General features: G+C 43.9%; 3 protein-coding genes across 3 annotated transcripts in view; 1 reads left to right on the forward strand and 2 right to left on the reverse strand.

Moving 5' to 3' along the window:
• The window catches only part of LOC127044535 (nascent polypeptide-associated complex subunit alpha, muscle-specific form-like), a 71050-nt gene that overhangs the window by 11308 nt on the left and 37911 nt on the right, over window positions 1-21831 (forward strand). The gene's annotated exons all lie outside the window — the stretch shown is intronic.
• Window positions 4266-5213, reverse strand: LOC127052888 (olfactory receptor 52R1-like). The gene has a single exon (XM_050957065.1). It carries the CDS (start codon window positions 5211-5213, stop codon window positions 4266-4268), a length of 948 nt encoding a protein of 315 aa, XP_050813022.1.
• LOC127036036 (olfactory receptor 52R1-like) lies at window positions 17727-18689 on the reverse strand. Its single transcript, XM_050926507.1, has one exon. It carries the CDS (start codon window positions 18672-18674, stop codon window positions 17727-17729), a length of 948 nt encoding a protein of 315 aa, XP_050782464.1. The 5' UTR covers window positions 18675-18689.

Here is a 21831-nt window from a genome sequence, read left to right on the forward strand (position 1 = left end):
GTTCTATAATGTAAAATCCTAGAGTGGAACAGATCTTAGTCACATACAAGTTATGAACTTTGATTCGGGGTAATTAGGTAAAATTGAATGGCCTGTGTTATACAGGATGTCAGGTTGGATGATCAAATGGTCCCTTCTGACCTTAAATCATATGAATCTATGACAAAGAAAGTAGATCAGGCATTTGTATCTACTATGTTTCACAAAACACGAACAACTGAACATTTAATTACATTGAAAATCTGAACAATTAACACCGATAAAAGAACATAGTTTACATTATACTTATTTGGCCTCTGGTACTCCATTCCAATGACATTACTGGAGCAAACAGCTTAGCTGAATGGGGCTCACAAGTGTGATTGGCCATTGTAGGTAGTTCTGCTGGCACCTTTATTTAAGGCTGTCTGACCCCTTCAATTGAGAGATCTCATTTTCTATTGTTTATATGTTTGCCAAATTTTAACTGTTTGGACTTATATTTGCAATGCTGAGTGTCTGCTTCCGGCTCAATTGTGATTGGAAACAATACAAAGCAGAACACAAGACATAACAGTTCAGCTGACTTCTCCAATGAAGCTAGGAGAGAATATGTCTTGTCCATGTTGACAAATTCCTATAATTATTCCAGTGAAGTCCCCTTCCATCTAAATGATTTGCAGCATATAAAAGTCAGGTAACGACTCCCTCCCCCCACCCTCAACCCAGTTAACAGCCAGAGCCCCGAAATGCAAGGGGAGAGGAATTGGCAGTGTCTGTGCATTAACACACAGCTGGCTCCTGAGGTCTTTATTCAGTTCTTACTCCAAGGGAAATTTTGTTTCGGTGGGGCCTGAGCAAAATACAGGGTGTGGCCTCCAAATTTGGCCTTGTATTGTACATCTACTAATACCTTTCATCATGAAGCATCCACTGTGCCAATCAAATACAGCCACCTCAGGGCGTGAGGCCATTGGCAGGGGCGGGTAGGTATCCACAGAAAGGAATGTCATTTGGACAGTGATACTGGAGCAAACTCACCCCTGTGGCGAGCAGATGTTTAGTGGCTGTGCAGAGCATAAAGGACAATAGACCTATTCTCTATCCCATCATACCCATGGTGCTCTTGGTTTGTCCAGCAGGTGAGCTCCTCAGCTAGAGAAGGGTACCTGTGAATTTTGAAGTGGAAGTGTCTTCCCTGGGAATCCCAGTCTGGTAGTCATGTCCCACACCTCTCTCACCCCAGCAGCTGCGTCAACAAAAATAAAAACAGGGGTGTGCACCGTTTATTATATAGCTCTGTGCAATCCCAGTGGGGTTTGCTCAGCCTCTAGAGGAGAAGCGGCATCTGGATGCAAACAGGCCGGAGACCAGAGACACTCTAGCCAATGTCTTTCTTTCCATGTCTGCACTTCTGTGTTTTTTGTCCAGCTTTAGGAGTAAACAGTAATTAAGGAACCTTCCCAAAGGGAGATGAGAATTCTGGGGCTCTGTGCTGAGTCAGAGAGGAATTGACTGCTCTGTGTATTTGTGTGTATTTAAAAATTATAGTTGATTAGGAAGAAAACTAGGGTTAATGCATAGGCCTCCATAGAGTCTGATACACTGTAAATGCCCAGGATGGCTGGGTAGATAGCAGACAGACAGATCTGGAGACAGATGACTGAGGAGAGACATGAGCACTTTCTGCAGGCACACAGGGCTGTCGCTAAGGGATCAAAGATCAGTAATTCTCATCAAGAACTATCATCATACTGTGCCGCACCTTTCATTGATGGATCCTGAAAACTTCCAGCTAGGTAAAGTCCCTATGAACATATCACCATTATACAGATAGGTAAACTCAGGCAAAGGGAGATGTGACTTGGGGGAGGTCCCACAGAGAATGACAGACAAAACTCAGGAGTCCTGATTTACCTACTGTAACCACCATCTCCCCTTCAGTAACTGAGTTCATGACAAGCGGGGAATGGACACATGGTCTAGGAGGGTCCATTTGCTGGGTGGATGTGACGAACTTCCATGGGTGTAACCTGGAACTGAGATACCAGTGAGCCATCTGATATACCAATCAGGGCTCCCTTTCACACTATGAGGCTATGGGAAGCTGCTATCTGCTCCAGGTCTTGCACTTACACAGCCATACACAGACAGGAACACATCCAGTTGCGGTTACATGAATGTTTTCACTAGCCACCCATGAACCAGCAATAGAGAGGCTCCAGCCAGTTTCCCCCAGCTCTCCAACCTAGGACCCCAGACATTTTTATGTTTTTATGAGGTATCCCCCTTTTACACCTGGGGAAACTGAAGCAGCAGGAATGGATGTGTCTTGCGCTGGGTCCATATCTCATGCATCCCTAGCTGCCTATACATTGCTTTTTCTCTCTGAGACCTGGCTCATACGGTGCCATTGATCTCCCTCTCTATTAGCTACCAAAGCCAACCTGGCCTCTGCCCAGCGTCCAGCTTTCTCAGCTAACATGGGGGCTTATTCTTCAGCCTCTCTCAGCTGTTATTCCCCTAGCTTCAAAGCTGATCCCTTGTCCTTCCCCCCAGGCTTGGCTCAGGACAAGGGGCTCCCAGCCCATACTCAATGCAGGGACCCTGCCTGCTACAGGCCCCCAGCAAAGAGGGAAAAAAGGAGCTGAAAGCTAAAGAAATAAGCCTCACAATGGTCTCTTCACTCAGGAATCTGTAACTGAAGTTTAGGGCCCACGAGCTGTTTGATGTGCAATCTCGCCTGCCTGTAGCAACCCTGCTCTCAGCTCTCAGTTGTTTTTATTCAGCTTCCCGGCTTCCCTCTCCATTTCTGATTGCCGTGAAGGCCCCAGCACTGCATCCACTGCAGGCTACTTGTCAGGCTGCAAAGGGAGACCAGCTGGGGGCTGGAGGCAGGGAGGTGGAGATGATCCAGTGAGTGGCTGGAGATGGGGAGAATAGCAGTGAGCAACAAGGGTGGGCTTTGGAGGAAAGGTAGAACAGAGGCAGGGCCTTATTGGAAGAAGTGGAAAAGGGGGCAGGGCCTTGGGGGAATAGGCAGGGCAGGGCACGGGCCCTCAGGGGTCCAGTAAAAAGCAATTAGAAAGATGGGAACCCTATGTTAAGTGTTATACACAGACCGATTCCCCAGCCTGTCACGTTGACACAGCACATTAAGGTCAAGGAAGTCTTTAATGTCTCTTTGACTGGCCAGCAAGTGATTCAGGGAAGAGGGCCCAACAGCATGTGTCATGGTACAATTCCCCACTCTGAACCTTAGCGTCCAAAAGATGGGTACCAGCATGAATTCCTCTAAGCTCAATTACCAGCTTAGTACTTGTAGCGCTGCCACCAACCAGGAATTCCAGTGCCTGGTACACTCTGGTCCCCAGAAAACCTGCACGGGGACCCCCAAGACCCAGACCCTCTGGATCTTACCACAAGGAAAGTAAACCCTTTCCCTCACCGTTGCCTCTCCCAGGCTTCCCCTCCCTGGGTTACCCTGGAAGATCACTGTGATTCAAACTCCTTGAATCACAAAATAGAGAGGACAATTCACCTTCCTCCCTCCTTCTCTCTCGCCCTCCCAGACTCTTCCTGAGAGAGAAAGTAATCCTAACACAGAGAGAAATTAACCTCTCTCTCCCCCTTCCCTCCTTTCTCCCCACCAATTCCCTGGTGAATCCAGACCCAGTCCCCTGGGGTCTCACCAGAATAAAAAACAATCATGTTCTTAAACAAGAAACTTTTAATTAAAGAGAGAAAAATAGTAAAAATGATCTTGTAAATTTAAGATGGAATAGGTACAGGGTCTTTCAGCTATAGACACTGGGAATACCCTCCCAGCCTAAGTATACAAGTACAAATTAAAATCTTTTCAGCAAAATACCAAGTTGAACTCCTTCCAACCAAACACACATTTGCAAATAAAGAAAACAAACAAAAGCCTAACTCGCTTTATCTACCTAGTACTCACTATTCTGAACTTATAAGAGCCTGTATTGGAGAGATTGGAGAGAAACTTGGTTGCACGTCTGGTCACTCTGAGGCCCCAGAGTGAACAACCACCAAATTCTAACAGCACACACAGAAACTTCCCTCCCTCAAGATTTGAAAGTATCCTGTTTCCTGAATGGTCCTCTGGTCAGGTGACAGCCGGGCTTACTGAACTTGTTAACCCTTTATAGTCAAAGAGATATAAAGTACTTCTGTGCTATTAACTTTTCTTATCTGTTTATGACAGCATGTCTCCAGCCAGCTCTTCATAGACCTCAATCTGAGAGCCAGAGCACCAGGAGAAAACTTTAGGTCCTTTTATGAGTAAAGAGCTGGAGCAGACTGTCCCGGATCTGTTTGGTCCTCACACCGTAGATGATGGGGTTTAGTGTGGGGGGCACCAGGAGGTTCACATTGCCAATGAGAACACGGAAATGCAGGGCCACTTTCTTGCCAAACCGGTACGTAAGGGAGGAGAAGAGAGCTGGGATGAAAAAGGCTAAGATGGAACAGAGGTGGGAGCTGCAGGTCCCAAAAGCCTTGAGCCGGGCGTCCTGTGTGGGGAGGCTGAAGATGGCCCTGAGAATCTGGGTATAGGACACGGCAATACAAATCATATCCAGACACTTTACGCAGAATAGCACAAAGAGGCCATAGTAACTACTGATGTGGGTATCGGCGCAAGCCAGCTTCACCACGGCTATGTGCATGCAGTGTGTGTCGGGGATGATGTTGGTTTTGCAATATGGCCATTGCCTTGTCAGGAGGGGATAGGGTAGTATGAGCATGATGTCACGCAGCACCACGGCCAGTCCAATCTTCACCACCATGGGTTTTGCCAGGATGGTGGAATGTCCGAGGGGTTCACAGATGGCCACATAGCGATCAAAAGCCATGGCCACGAAGATCCCAGACTCTATTACCGAGAAGCAGTGAATGAAGTACATCTGGGCGAGGCAGGCACTGACCTCGATCTCCCTGGAATTGAACCAGAAGATGCTCAGCATTTTGGGCAGGATGGACGTGGATAGGACCAAGTAGGTGATGGCCAGCATGCAGAGGAAATAGTACATGGGGGCATGGAGCCTCTGCTCCATTTTCACGATGAACAGGATGGTGAAGTTCCCCAAGATGGCTATGGCGTACATGGTGCAGAAGGGGATGGAGATCCAGATATGGGCTGTCTCCAGGCCAGGAATGCCCAGCAGGATGAAATTAGAGGAGTTGGTGAAGTCAGTTGTGTTGGAATCTGACATGGAGTAGGGGAGAACGTGTCCAACTCTGAGGCAGAATGGTGTCTCTTGCATGTACCGTACTTTCCCCTGACTTCCTCTATGTGCCAAGGTTCTAGGGTGATGGTCACAGTACAAATGCCTGGATGGAGAGACAAGGTTAATATTAGACACTACATGGACTCCTGGAAGCTGTTCTCAAGGCTGAGGCAGATTTTTCACTCTCCACAATTTAAAAAATGACATTTTCACTATTCAGAGAAATAAATCATGAACAACTGACCATACTAATGCCAATTCCATATTTTATGGTGTTCTGTGCATCAGGAATTCCTACAGAACTTGGCATGGGAAACCTTAAGAGGCACCGGTGGGAAACATGAGTGTGGATACTGGCTATTCATCAGTGTTCCTTAATGCAATAAAAGCCAGGCTAGGAGTCCATGCTGCAGGGAGTTCCCCAGTTGCTCAAAATGTAAGAGTGGAAAAGAAACAAAGCTTTGACAAAACATGTACCAGAAGGGGAAAAAAACTAGAATCAAATCCAACTAGAAACAAATTCAGGGAAAAGACCTGCGCGTCATTGAGAGGAGCTCCATGGAAACAGTTGCTCATTCACAGCTATGGCCAAAACAAAGATAATGTCTGGATGTCTAAGGGATGGAGAATAACCTGCTCTGGACACGCGCTGAGCTGTGGACACTCAGTCTCTATAAAGGATATAGCAGATAGAATGCCATTTGAGGAAGGACTGCTAGGAACAGATGGCATTCACCTTTCGAAGCGGGGAAAGGCCTTATTTGCGCACAGACTGGCTAACCTAGTAAGGAGGGCTTTAAACTAGGTTCGACGGGGACAGGTGAGCAAAGCCCACAGGTAAGTGGGGAACAAGACCTGGGAGATGGGTTGGAAACAGGAGGGAGCACGGGCTATAATGGCAGAGAGGAAGGAGGGTCAGGGCAAAGCTGGGAGGCAAGATCAAACCAGTATCTTAGATGCCTTTATACAAATGCAAGAAGTATGGTAATAAGCAGGAAGAACTGGAAGTGCTAATAAATAAATACAACTATGACATTATTGGCATTACTGAAACTTGGTGGGATAATACACACGACTGGAATGTTGGTGTGGATGGGTATAGTTTGCTCAGGAAGGATAGACAGGGGAAAAAGGGAGGAGGTGTTGCCTTATATATTAAAAATGTACACATTTGGACTGAGGTGGAGATGGACATAGGAGACGGAAGGGTGGAGAGTCTCTGGGTTAGGCTAAAAGGGGTAAAAAACACAGGTGATGTCGTGCTGGGAGTCTACTACAGGCCACCTAATCAGGCAGAAGAGGTGGATGAGGCTTTTTTCAAACAACTAACAAAATCATCCAAAGCCCAAGATTTGGTGGTGATGGGGGACTTCAACTATCCAGATATATGTTGGGAAAATAACACCGTGGGGCACAGACTATCCAATAAGTTCCTGGACTGCATTGCAGACAACTTTTTATTTCAGAAAGTTGAAAAAGCTACTAGGGGGGAAGCTGTTCTAGACTTGATTTTAACCAATAGGGAGGAACTTGTTGAGAATTTAAAAGTAGAAGGAAGCTTGGGTGAAAGTGATCATGAAATCATAGAATTTGCAATTCTAAGGAAAGGTAGAAGGGAGTACAGCAGAATAGAGACAATGGATTTCAGGAAGGCGGATTTTGCTAAGCTCAGAGAGCTGATAGGCAAGGTCCCATGGGAATTAAGACTGAGGGGAAAAACAACTGAGGAAAGTTGGCAGTTTTTCAAAGGGACGCTATTACGGGCCCAAAAGCAAGTTATTCCGATGGTTAGGAAAGATAGAAAATGTGGCAAAAGACCACCTTGGCTTACCCTTGAGATCTTGCGTGACCTACAAAATAAAAAGGCGTCATATAAAAAATGGAAACTAGGTCAGATCACGAAGGATGAATATAGGCAAATAACACAGGAATGCAGAGGCAAGATTAGAAAAGCAAAGGCACAAAATGAACTCAAACTAGCTATGGGAATAAAGGGAAACAAGAAGACTTTTTATCAATACATTAGAAGCAAGAGGAAGACTAAGGACAGGGTAGGCCCACTGCTCAATGAGGAGGGGGTAACAGTAACGGGAGACTTGGAAATGGCAGAGATGCTTAATGACTTCTTTGTTTCGGTCTTCACTGAGAAGTCTGAAGGAATGTCTAGTATAGTGAATGCTTACGGGAAGAGGGTAGGTTTAGAAGAGAAAATAAGGAAAGAGCAAGTAAAAAATCACTTAGAAAAGTTAGATGCCTGCAAGTCACCAGGGCCTGATGGAATGCATCCTAGAATACTCAAGGAGTTAATGGAAGAGGTATCTGAGCCTCTAGCTATTATCTTTGGGAAATCATGGGAGACGGGGGAGATTCCAGAAGACTGGAAGGGGGCAAATATAGTGCCCATCTATAAAAAGGGAAATAAAAACAACCCGGGAAACTACAGACCAGTTAGTTTAACTTCTGTGCCAGGGAAGATAATGGAGCAGGTAATCAAAGAAATCATCTGCAAACACTTGGAAGGTGGTAAGGTGATAGGGAATAGCCAGCATGGATTTGTAAAGAACAAATCATGTCAAACTAATCTGATAGCGTTCTTTGATAGGATAACGAGCCTTGTGGATAAGGGAGAAGCCGTGGATGTGATATACCTAGACTTTAGTAAGGCATTTGATACAGTTTCGCATGATATTCTTATAGATAAGCTAGGAAAGTACAATTTAGATGGGGCTACTATAAGGTGGGTGCATAACTGGCTGGATAACCATACTCAGAGAGTAGTTGTTAATGGCTCCCAATCCTGCTGGAAAGGTATAACAAGTGGGGTTCCGCAGGGGTCTGTTTTGGGACCGGTCCTGTTCAATATCTTCATCAACGATTTAGATGTTGGCATAGAAAGTACGCTTATTAAGTTTGCGGACGATACCAAACTGGGAGGGATTGCAACTGCTCTGGAGGACAGGGTCAAAATTCAAAACAATCTGGAAAAATTGGAGAAATGGTCTGAGGTAAACAGGATGAAGTTCAATAAAGATAAATGCAAAGTGCTCCACTTAGGAAGGAACAATCAGTTTCACACATACAGAATGGGAAGAGACTGTCTAGGAAGGAGTATGGCAGAAAGAGATCTAGGGGTCATAGTGGACCACAAGCTTAATATGAGTGAACAGTGTGATACTGTTGCAAAAAAAGCAAACGTGATTCTGGGATGCATTAAGAGGTGTGTTGTAAACAAGACACGAGAAGTCATTCTTCCGCTTTACTCTGCGCTGGTTAGGCCTCAACTGGAGTATTGTGTCCAGTTCTGGGCACCGCATTTCAAGAAAGATGTGGAGAAATTGGAGAGGGTCCAGAGAAGAGCAACAAGAATGATTAAAGGTCTTGAGAACATGACCTATGAAGGAAGGCTGAAGGAATTGGGTTTGTTTAGTTTGGAAAAGAGAAGACTGAGAGGGGACATGATAGCAGTTTTCAGGTATCTAAAAGGGTGTCATCAGGAGGAGGGAGAAAACTTGTTCACCTTAGCCTCCAATGATAGAACAAGAAGCAATGGGCTTAAACTGCAGCAAGGGAGATTTAGGCTGGACATTAGGAAAAAGTTCCTAACTGTCAGGGTAGTCAAACACTGGAATAGATTGCCTAGGGAAGTTGTGGAATCTCCTTCGCTGGAGATATTTAAGAGTAGGTTAGATAAATGTCTATCGGGGATGGTCTAGACAGTATTTGGTCCTGCCATGAGGGCAGGGGACTGGACTCGATGACCTCTCGAGGTCCCTTCCAGTCCTAGAGTCTATGAGTCTATGAGTCTATAATACAAACAGTAGTATTTTATATTGAACAAAAATGCATTGCAAATTAAACCTTGCTAAGTTTTACAATTGATAACTAAGACAATTTACATTGAGACCCAGGCCTTCAATGTTTCTCTAATTTATTTAACATAGACACAATAGAGAATCCTGTCTCTTACTCCCTAAATCTTAAAACAAAGAGTTAGAGAGGGCCCAATTTGTAATGCATATGGGAAAACAGACTCTAATAGTCCCAGGGGCTCATTTCGTTCTGGTATTTAAAAAAGGTGACTAGCAGGATGAAATCAAATTATACTTTAATTCTTATGGGACATTATAAAATCCTGCTCCTACATATCCCCCTTTTGACACTAAGATTATTAATCGCCAGTGTCACTTCTTATTTAGTCCATGTAATAGAAAATACTGGGAGATGATTTGGGCCTGTGGCTTTAGCTTTGCACACATTTCTTTTATCCACCAGCACATTGTAAACATTTCAATTACACACATACAGTTTAAAACCAAAAACACAATTAGGGGTAGTAACATTAGTATGCCAGTAGTTGTGGGAAACCATCCAGAAAATATGTTATACCAATGGTAAGCTATGATGTTTTTCTGTAGCGGCAATTCTTAACATGTCCCCATTTGTGTGTATAATATGAATGGTCCAGTAGGTTGCTAACACTTTTTAAACACTTTTCCCCAAGAATTAACACATACACATAGCCCATTATACAGTACTTTGGATTATCTGAAAGACAAAAATAACATTTTTCTATCCCTTTTGGGGTGCCGTTGATTATTACTTAAAAGATTCCTTTCTTTTACAAATACCCTTGCTGATTGCAGGCAAAACAGAGGAATTACCCCATATTTTCCTGTGTGTTTTTTTTTCTATAGTCAGGCCAGGTTTTAATGACTTTTACATTTTAAGGGTTATGCAGAAATTATTGCACTGTTTAGTTATTAAATTCATGAGGTGGTGTACCTCAAGTTTTTCCTCTTATATAGCAGACTCAGGGTTTGGCTACACTGGAGAGTTGCAGCGCTGGTGAGGGGGTTACAGCGCTGCAACTCAGGATGTGGCCACACTTGCAAAGCACAGCCAGCGCTGCAACTCCCTGGTTGCAGCGCTGGCTGTACACCGGTCGAGCCTCGGGTGTAGCGATTCCAGCGCTGGTGATCCAGCGCTGGTCAGCAAGTGTGGACCCCACCAGCGCTTTTATTGACCTCCGGGGTATAAGGAGGTATCCCAGAATTCCTGTCCACAACAAACCAGAAGAATGGCTGAACTCCGATCTCCCCGTAGCCACTTGCTAAAAAACAAACAGCTGCGAGCCAGCGAAGGCAGGAGAATTGCTTTGGAATGTTCAAAGCTGTTTGCTTGAGGAGAGAGGGGGGAGGGGTAACGTTGAGCAACTGTTTATGTGGTCTGACGACTATTTAGAAGTGCATAATTAGCATTTAGTGAATAAGAGACAGGTGGGGGAAAGGTCAAAACTTTTAAAATGATTGAAGGTAGGCACTGTGTATCTTCCAGTCCTTACAACTTGCAAGGCAGGGAGCTGAGAACAGTGTCTGCTCCAAAAATCCACTCTCTGTCTCCCCCACGCTCCCTGTCACATTCCACCCCACCCCCCTCTTTTGAAAAGCACGTTGCAGCCACTTGAACGCTGGGATAGCTGCCCACAATGCACCACTCCCAACAGCGCTGCAAATGCTGCAAATGTGGCCACACTGCAGCGCTGGTAGCTGTCAGTGTGGCCACACTGCAGCGCTGGCCCTACACAGCTGTACGAACACAACTGTAACTACCAGCGCTGCAGAACTGTACGTGTAGCCATGGCCCAGGTTTGTAATGTTTTTCCTGCTGTGTTAAGCTTTAAGTTTATTCACAGGTAATAGCTGAGAAGCATCATTACCATATTACTTTAAAGGATTTTTCCAAAAATCATACACTCTAACTTGTTACAGGGGTACTTACTAACATTAAATTTATTTCAATGTTTAATATTAACAATAGTATTAGCATCAAATCTATTAAAGGTAGCTTGTTATACCATGCCTTTTATGTAGGCAATTTGTTTGCTGACCAGGTATGTTATTTATTTGCAGCTTCTTTTGTGCTGGCAGTTCTCACCTTTCTTTATCAGTTAGGTAATTTGCATCAACACAGGCTTGACTTTTGGATTCAGAGCCATCAGCAGAACTCAGAGACTTTGTCTTAACACACAGGGATCTGAAAAAGAAAAAAACAGCCTATTGCGGCTCTTTTTGGAGCCCTAATAGGATTTTAATTCAGCAGCATGTTTCATTTGCATTTTTTACCCCTTTTTACAATATACACCGCACATGTCCGAGGGAAAATGCACATTCCTTCTATACTATAACTTTTTAAAAACATTAGCCATATCAATTTTTACATAAGGTGTAACTGTTTCTTTTGTTCTTACAGTTTTCATGTATCCTTATCAAAGTGACAGTCTGATTCCACAGAGCCATTTTAAGGCTCTGTGTTTTTAACATTGCTTCTTTTTGTTTTGTGCACCTCACCTCTGCTGTTGCTTCAGAGGGTCACTGTTAATTTCTTATTCTTTCTGCTCTTATCTGCTATTGTTACAGAAAAACCAAACCAAACAAACAAACAGACTCCAGAATCTCTACCTATTCTCCTGATTTTGACTGCCCTATTGCAGCCATGACTTGGTCTTTATTTAAAAACATTTTAATTTTTGTAAAGAATGAAGTTACCCCTTAAGGGTTAAATGCTAAATCCCAAAGCCAAACAACACTAATTGCCTGTGTCTTGCAAAAAGGTCTGTCAGTTTTGCAACTTTGAATTAGAGTCAAATGAATTTGTAGTGGCATTAAAAACAAAAACAAAATCAATTTATCTTACCCCTGCAAAACAGGAGTTTTACAAACCAGATGTGTTGGTTTAGATTCTTAGAACTTTACATATTTTCACAGACAAATAGATACATACACATTTTCTTTTCCTTAACATTTTTTTACACTGCTTTGTTTTTGCATAGCTGTATATATATATAGATTATTTACAGGCACTCTTCTGGAAAAGGGCCCATTTTCCCTTCAGAATGGCTGCAAAGAAACCAAGAATTCTCTCTCTTTAACATGGTCCTTTTTAACATTTTCCACAAAGTTTAACTGCTTAATTCTCTCCAGCCTTTGTAGAGTTAACTTTTCACTCTCTTCCCTTAAATCACTTGTTTATGTCCCAAAATGACACCCTTATCACCTCCGATTTCACCATTTTAAGTATTGTTCCAGGGGTTCATGCTTGCACTTACTGCTTTTTTTACTCCTGACACTATTTCCTTAGGGCTTTCAACCTGTTTCTTTATCTGTTGCTTGCCTGCTTGTCTGGGCCCGATCCTGCTTTTTTTTTTTTTTCCAATGAACCGTTTGTGAGTGATATTGTGGTCATTTCACAATTTTGAAAGAAATGTTCAAGGAAAGGGACCAGGAAGGGTGAGGGCTAGTTGAGGAGCCCACCCTCTTTGCTGAATTGGTAGTGGAACACTAAAGAATCAGTTTTTGAGGCAGACAACAAAGGGGAACAGAACAAAGGGCTTTTTGGTCGTTTTTACAATGAGATGGGAGTATGAAGGGGGTTGGATCGATCCGGGGTTCGGAGAACGGGGTAAAGGGGAGCGCTTGGTCTGGTGGTGGGAGAGGAGGCTTTTAATAAAGCTTTTAACTTATTATTTGAATAATTGAGAGAGGCCACTTTTGATTTTGTCCACCTACGATTTGTCTCTTCCCACCACTGCATGAAACAATTAACCTCTCCTTTAGCCAATTTAGTTTTAGGTTGGCCGAGTTTGTCCTTTAAGACGTCCACTCAGTATTTGTTCCAAGATTTTAACAGTGGCCACTGAGTTTTGGGATCCCCCTGAGTTAGCCTAGACCATTTTCCTAGAAATTTACAGGAGTCTGGACCCTTTTTACAGGAGTCTGGACCCATCCTAAATACATAAAATGAGCCGGCGTTCATTTAGGGAACTGTCCCGACTTAGACGTCTGGTTACCCATACAGGAGGACTTCACACACCAATCACACAAGAAGGAAATTTGGGTTCGTCAGAGTGATGCCCAGTGCAACACACAAAAGGAGCCCACAGGCTACTGCCTCAGTCACCCTTGCTTTCACACCAGGGGTTTTACCCAAAGTGCGGTGCGGCTGCGATTGTGCAGATTCCACTCACTCAGACCGCGGGGACAGGAACCCCTTGGTCGGCCGATCCCCAGACAGAGACGGCACCCAGACTCAAACACTCCACAAGAGGACAGATAGACACAGAGACAGGACAGTCCTCAGTCCGGACAAAACACAGAAATAATTACCTGACCAGATTCCTGATGTCAGATCCCAGGATCCCTACCAGAACAGAGTGGGAACCAACAGGTTCGATGGCGTAGACCTCACTGTGGCTGTGCGCCTTTCCGCTCTAGTGGGGGACCGCTTGGGCCAAATGCCCAGGTGCCGGCTGCCACGGTCATCCTACAAAAACAGTCAGGAATCACACAACCCCAATGAAGACGGTTGCCATCTCGGTGGAACCTCCAAATTGTCAAAGTTAGAATCAGGACTCACACTTTGTCAGACCACTCTGTTTTATTAGTGCAGCTCTCTGTCAATAACATTCAGAATATGTGAGTGGCCATGCAAGGCCCAAACAGTCTTATTTATACAGATAAAAGAGCGGGAATTAGACAAAGGGACAAAGAAATCAAAACAGTAAAAATCACTTGGGGCATAGCATGCATATCCTATTTCCTTACTAACTGTTATTGATCTAAGGCTAATGCTTCACCAATTGCCCTTAAACGGTGCAATTGTTCTATGTTAATGTCTGTATTCCTGACACCTGGTTGCAACATTCCAACAACTTTGCTTAAAGGTACAGACAACATTTCTTTAATCCTTTCTATTCTTACTATATAATTCATTCTACTTTCACACTACCTCTCTCCAGTCTGAACATAAGAACAGCCCTACTGGGTCAGACCAAAGATCCATCTAGCCCAGTATCCTGTTTCCGACAGTGACCAGTGCCAGTTGCTCCTGAGGGAATGGATAGAACAGGGAATCAGCAAGTGATCCAACCCCTGTCACCCATTTCTGGCGACTGGCAAACAGAGATTAGAAACAGCATACCTGCCCATCCTGGGTAATAGCCATTGATGGATCTATCTTCTATGAATTTATTTAGTTCTTTTTTTAAACGCTGTTATAGTCTTGGTCTTTACAACATCCTCTGGCAAGGAGTTCTAAAGGTTGACTGTGCATTGTGTGAAGAAATACTTGCTTTGTTTTAAACCTGCTGCCTGTTAATTTGATTTGGTGACCCCTAGTTCTTTTGTTATGAGAAATAGTAAACAACACGTCCTTGTCTCCTTTCTCTACACCAGTCATGATTTCCTAGACCTCAGTCATATCTCCCCTTAGTCATCTCTTTTCCAAGCTGAAACGTCTCCGTCATATTAACTTCTCCACATACAGAAGCCTTCCACACCCCTAATCATTTTTGTTGCCCCTTTCTGAAACTTTTCCAATTCCAATATATCTTTTTTGAGATGGGGCGACCACATCTGCATGCAGTATTCAAGATGTGGGTGTACCATACATTTATATAGAGGTAACATTATATTTTCTGTTCTTTTATCTATCCCTTTCTTATTTATTTCCAGCATTCTGTTCACTTTTCTGACTGCCGCTGAACTCGCACAGATTTGAGAGATCCTCTTGTAGCTCCTTGCAGTCTGTCTGGGTCTTCGCTAGATTTAGTAATTTTGTATCACGTCCACATTTTGCCACCTCACTGTTTGCCCCTTTTTCCAGACCATTTATATGTTGACTAGGACTGGTCCCAGAACAAACCCATGGGGGACACCACTATTAACCTCTCACCTTTCTGAAACCTGACCATTTATACCTGCCCTTTGTTCCCTATCTTTTAGCCAGTTACCAATCCATGACAGCACATTCTCTTTTATCCCGTGGCAGCTTATTTCTAGCTCATCTAGTCTCTGTGTTTTTAAAGGGCTGGACCAAAACTCCTCTCTCTGATCCCTCTTCTTGGGAGCTTCCATTCCTTCCATGCCCACCCCTCTGTAGAGAAGCTGGAGAAATCTGGATTTTATATAAATACAGTAACTCCCTTCTTCTCTCCCTGTGAGATCTCTTTAGGTGCTGGTAGCCTTTAATGACCAACCTATTTATACACAGATGCCTCCTCCTCAGCCACTTGCCTCTGAGCGCAAACCATGGGAGCAATGGGTACAGTAAAAGCCCAAAGACATAAGGATACAGATGGCTCATAAAATCAAAGGTGAGTTAATAGGGTTTCCGCTCATCACCCTTTTACCCCAACAATCTGTTTTTTGGCTTCTGTGTCTGGGTGACATTTAGGGTGGCCCGGTACCCAGTTCTCAGCCGGGAAGTCAGGACAAAAAGGGGATCTGGCAGTGTCCAGTTCCTGCAGGGCTGGGTGAGGCCCCAGGTCATTAACCCATGCTAGCCCCTGCTGATCTGAACCCATCTCCTTTCTGCAGAAATGCTCCATGACATGCTGCAGCAGCTCCCAGACCAGCCCCAGAGCAGAGGGAGGCCAGCTGGCCAGAAGCACCATGTAGAGAAATCAGGTGGGCTCTAGCCTGCCCTGAGTTTCATACCTGAGGTCTGCTCCTCACACCCTAGTCCCACATGGAGCTCTTAACTGCAGCACAGCTTGACTGTGGAATATGATGAGTTCTGTGAGGCTCCCAGCCTCTGCCTTTGTTTATAAACAGAGACAGGATGATTCAGATAACAAAAAGATTGTTCTAAATTAAATTAACCATCATTTGATGGGCAGAAAGCATTGCCAGGCACTCCAGTTAAAAGATAGGAAACAAAGAGTTGAATAAATGGTGATAATGGAGAGAGGTAAAGAGTGGTGTCCCCCAGGGGTTTGTATGGGGACCAGTCCTATTCCACATAGTCATTAATGATCTGGCAAAAGGGGTAAACATGAGGTAGGAAAATGTGCAGATGATACAAATTTACTCAAGATAGTTAAGTCCAAAGTTGCAAAGGGATTTCACAAGACTTGGTGACTGGACAACACAATGACAGATGAAAGTCAGTGCTGATAAACGCAAAGTAATGCATATGGCAAAATATAATTGCAACTATTCATACAAAATGATGGAGTCAAAATTAGTGTTACCCATCAAGAAAGAGATCTTGAAGTCATTGTTCAGAGTTCTCTGAAAACATCTATTCAAAGTGGAACAGCAGTCAAAAAAGCGAACAGAAAGTTGGAATCACTAGGAGAGGGTTAGTTAATAAGACAATAAGATATTAACATATCATTTTGCCTCTATACAGATCCATGGTATGCCTATATCTTGAATACTGTGTGCAGATTTGGTCACCCCATCTCGAAAAAGATATAATGGAATTGGAAAGGGTTCAGAGAAGGGCAACATAAGACTTGGACTTTTCAGTTATGAAAACAGTCGACTAAGGGGAGATATGCTATAGGTATATAAAACCACGACTGGTGTTGAAAATTCAAAAAAGGAATTGTTATTTACTCCTTCACAAAACACACAACTAGGGGTCACACAATGAAATTAATAGGAAGCATTATTTAAAGCACAGTCAACCTGTGTAACTTTTTGCCACTGGATGTTGCCAAGGCTAAAACTATAACATGGGTCCAATAAGAACCAGATTAGTTCATGGAGGACAGCTCCACCAATGGCTAATAGCCAGGATGGGCAGAGATGATGTCCAAAGCCACAGTTTGCCAGAAGCTGGGAGTGGGTGACAGGGCATGAATCACTTGATGATTACTCTGTTCTGTTCATTCCCTTTGAAGCAACGTGCATTGGCCACAGTTGGAAGAGAGAATACTGGACTAGATGGACTATTGGTCTTTCCCAGTATAGTCATTCTGATGTTCTTATACAGACCCCAGATGTATCTGTCATCTGCCATAACCTACTAGGTCCCACTGCCCTCCGAGAACTGAGATAGAACCCAGGAGTACTGATGGGGTCTCTCTGTGTGTACAGTTAGTAGCAAAGTAAGAATATACATTAAAATTTTAAACCTAACCAGTGTCCTTTAAGTGACTTGCCACAAGATGTCAGAACATGTTATTTTAGAGGTGAGTGGGTCTAATACTTATTTCTCTTTCTTTCTTTTATATAGGAATTAGATACAATGCTAATTGCTAAGTTATCTGCCAAAATCCAAGAGATTTCAAGAGCACAAGAAGCCCCTGGAATCATGTTCAAATTTCACCCACCCTAACAAAATCTGAAATGTCTCCCTTGCAGCTAAGGATGGGAGGAGGGAGGTGGAAATGATCCAGTGAGTGACAGGGGGAGGGGCAGAGAGGGGCAAGTGATAGGGGCAGACCAGGGGCACAGCCTTGGCCGAAGAGGTAGAATAAGGAGTCAGGTCTCGGAGGTCCAGTTACCAGCAATTAGAAAGGTGGCCGCCCAATGAATTGTACATAAATTGATTCCTCAGTTTGTCATGCTGACACAGCGCAGTAAGATCAGAAAATGATTTGATGTCTTTTTGACTGGTCAGTAAGCGATTCAAGGAAGATAGCACAGCAAAACATCACCAGGCAGCTCTGCATGGAGCTCGCTCTGAGATCCAGAGCACAAGAAGAAAACTTCAAGTCCCTTTATGAGTAAAGAGCTGGAGCACCCTGTCCCGGATCCCTTTGGTCCTTACCCCGTAGATGATGGGGTTTAACATGGGGGGAACCAGGAGGTACATGTTGGCTATGAGAATGTGGAAATGCAGGGGCACATTGTGGCCAAACCGGTGTGTGAGGAAGGAGAATAGAGCTGGGATGTAAAAGGCTAAGATGACACAGATGTGGGAGCCACAGGTCCCAAATGTCTTTAGCCGGGCATCCTTTGTGGGGAGATGGAAGATGGCCCAAAGGATATGGGTGTAGGACACAGCAATAAAAGACACATCCAATCCAATAACAGAGAATACCACAAAGAGACCGTAGTAACTACTGACATGGATGTCGGTGCAGGACAGCTTCACCACGGCTATGTGCTCACAATATGATTGTGGGATAATATTAGTTGTACAATATGGCCAACTTCTCGCTAGAAAAGGATAGGGCAGTGTGAGCATGCCACTGCGCAGCACCACAGCTAGGCAGATCCTGGCCACCACAGGGTTTGTCAGGGTGGTGGAATGTCTCAGGGGATCACAAATGGCCACGTAACGATCAAAAGCCATGGCCACGAAGATCCCAGACTCCATCGCTGAGAAGCAGTGAATGAAGTACATCTGGGTGAGGCAGGCACTGAAATCGATCTCCCTAGAATTGAACCAGAAGATGCTCAGTGTTTTGGGCAGGATGGATGTGGACAGGACCAGGTCGGTGACAGCCAGCATGCAGAGGAAATAGTACATGGGCCCATGGAGGCTTGGCTCTCTCTTCACGATGAACAGGATGGTGAAGTTCCCCAAGATGGCTGTGACGTACATGGTGCAGAAGGGGATGGAGATCCAGATGTGGGCTGCCTCCAGGCCAGGAATGCCCAGCAGGATGAAGGTGGAGGGGTTGGTGACGTCAGTTGTGTTGGAATCTGACATGGAGTAGGGGAGAAGGTGTCCAACTCTGAGGTAGAACGGTGTCTCCTTTATGCACTGTATGTTCCCCTGACTTCCTGTATATGAGCAGGGTCTAGGGTGATGGTCACAGTGAAAATGCCTGGAAGGAGAAATAATGTTAATTGGAGACACTAAATGTACTGCTGGATGCTGTGGTAATGAGTGAAGCAGATTGGTCACTCTTCACACAGTGAAAAATGACATTTTCACTCTTCAGAGAAATGAATTATGAACAATTGACACCAATAAGGCCAATTCTATATTTTCTGGTGCTTCATGCAAGAATAATTCCTACATGTTGTGTTGTGAGAAACCTTAACAGGCAGCAGCAGGAAACACGAGAGTGGATGCTGGTTATCCATCATTGTTCCTTAATGCAATGAAAGCCAGGCTAGAGAGTCCATTCTACAGGGAGTTCCCCGTTCACTCGGTTGCTTAAAATCTAAGACTGGGGAAAAAAAAAAAAAAAGATTTGAGAAAACATGTACCAGAGGTAGAGACTCAGGGAAAGACCTGGAAGTAATTGTGGGCAACTTAACGGAAACACCAGCCCATTCTCAGCAGTGACCAAAACAAAGACAATGTTCAGATGCCTAAGTAATTGTATGGAGAATACCCTGGTATGGACATGCGCTCAGTTTTGGTCATCCAGTCTCTATAAAGGATATAGCCGATAGAAAGGGGATTTCAGCCACAGGCAAGGAGAATGGGGGAGGCTGCCATCTGCGGACTGAAAAGTCTGGGACTGTTTAGAATCATAGACTATTAGGGATAGAAGGGACCTCAGGAGGTCATCTAGTCCAACCCCCTGCTCCAAGCAGGACCATCCCCAGATTTTTACCCCAGTTCCCTTAATGGCCTCCTCAGGGATTGAACTCACAACCCTGGGTTTAGTAGGCCAATGCTCAAACCCCTGAGCTATCCCTCCCCCCCTTTAGTTTAAAGAAGAGACAAAGAAGGGTGATTATGATAGTGGAGAGGAAAATAAAGAATGAAACTGATTACTGATTACATTTAAATGGACAAACATAGAACAGTTCCCAACCAGTAACATCTATGGAAACTTTGTGTTTTATAAGGGCTAATTCCTCAAAGCTGAAGCAAATTATCAGCAAAATTGATTGGGAGGAAAACATTTGAGAGAAAAGTGAGAACTGGGTGTTCTTTATTGGGAGAATTTATTAGATAGCTAAGAAGCAGAAATTCTGCAGTAAAGAGTGTGAACAACTTTGGCTAAATACTCTGTTCAGTGGCAAAGTGAAGGCAGCAGTTGGAGGGGGATGTAAATATCTAGACACAAACACATATAACTGGCTCTAAAATCTAGCAAAGTGAGAACTGGGTGTTCTTTATTGGGAGAATTTATTAGATAGCTAAGAAGCAGAAATTCTGCAGTAAAGAGTGTGAACAACTTTGGCTAAATACTCTGTTCAGTGGCAAAGTGAAGGCAGCAGTTGGAGGGGGATATAAATATCTAGACACAAACACATATAACTGGCTCTAAAATCTAGCAGAGAAAGGGAGAACAAAGCCTAATGGCTGGAAGATGAATCCAGATAAATAACAGCTGGAAATAAGGCCAGATTTTTAGCCATGAGGGTGTTTAACATTTGGAACAAACTGCAGAGGAAAGAGGTGAATTCTCCAACTCTGCATGTCTGTAGATCCAGACTGGATGTTTTTCTGGAAGATCTGCTTGAGGACTTGTCTACATTTAAAATGCTGCAGTGGTTCTGCCTTAGCGCTCCGCTGTAGACACTGCTTACAGCAATGGCAGGGGTTCTCGTGTCAGTGTAGGTAATCCACCTCGGCAAGAGGTGGTAGCTAAGTGGATAGAAAACTTCATCCATTGATCCCAACGCCAGCTATATCGGGGTGAGGTTGATATAGCTAACTCTCTCAGAGGTGTGCATTTTTTTGCAGTTTGTGTTGCAAAAAAAAAAAGGAAATGTAATTTATGGAGGTATAGGATGCAAGTCAAAACAGTACTGAGTCTAATTTTAGTTGCCAAAGTACAGGAAGGACATAGAGAATCGGAAAATGACCAGAGGTCATATGAGCGAATGCTGAAGGAACCGGATATGTTTAGCCTGGAAAAGAGGAGATTGAGGAGAATATGGCAGTGGTCTTTGGATACTTGAAAGGCTTCCATAAAAAAGATGGAGAACAGCTGGTCACTCTTGTCACAAAGGGCAGGAGAAGAGGCCATGGGTTCAAACTACAGCAAAACAGATTTAGATAAAATCTCAGGATAAACTTCTTGTTAGAACAGAAAGCAAATGCAACAGATGCCTTGGGAAATCATGGAGACTCCTTTTACTGCAGGTTTTCTAAAGGAAGCTGGACAGTCATCTGTCCTGGATGGCTTAGACACAACAAATCCTGCATCTTGGCAGGGGGGTAGATTCGCTAACCTTTGTGGTTCCTTCTCCCCCTGTGGCTCTAGGATTCTATGATATAAAATCCAAGTATATAATAATAGGAGATATACCAATCTCCTAGAACTGGAAGGGACCTTAAAAGTTTGTTGAGTCCAGCCCCCTGCCTTCACTAGCAGAACCAAGTACTAATTTTTGCCTCTGATCTCTAAGTGGCCCCCTCAAGGATTAAATTCACAACCCTGGGGTTAGCAGTCCAATGCTCAAACCACTGAGCTACCCCGCCCCTGTTAGGCTTTAGTCAAACACAAGTTATTAGGCTCAACACAGGGGTAACTGGGTGAAATTTAATGCCCCATGTTATACAGGAATTCAGATTGGATGATCTAACAGTCCCTTCTGGCCTTATATCCTATGAAACTATCGATAAAGAAAGTGGGTCAGGCATTTATCTTTACTCTGTCTTATAGCACGCGAGGAAGGGAACATTGAATTCCATTGAAAGTCTGAACAGATAACATTGAAAGTAAAAATTGTTTATATGATTGGCCTGTGGAACTTCTTACCACAGATGTTACTGGAACAAAGCATTTAGCTGAAGGAGAATCACAAATCTTTTGGCCATAGATGGTGTTGCTGGTGGCACCACCATTAATTAAGGCTGTCTGACCCCTTAACTTAGGAGACATCATTTTCAGTTGCTTATAAGTTTGCCAGACTTTAAGCATTTGGATTCAAATTTCACATGCTAGGTGTCTTCT

The sequence above is a fragment of the Gopherus flavomarginatus genome, chromosome 1, assembly GCF_025201925.1.
Source record: "Gopherus flavomarginatus isolate rGopFla2 chromosome 1, rGopFla2.mat.asm, whole genome shotgun sequence".
NCBI lineage: Eukaryota > Metazoa > Chordata > Testudines > Testudinidae > Gopherus > Gopherus flavomarginatus.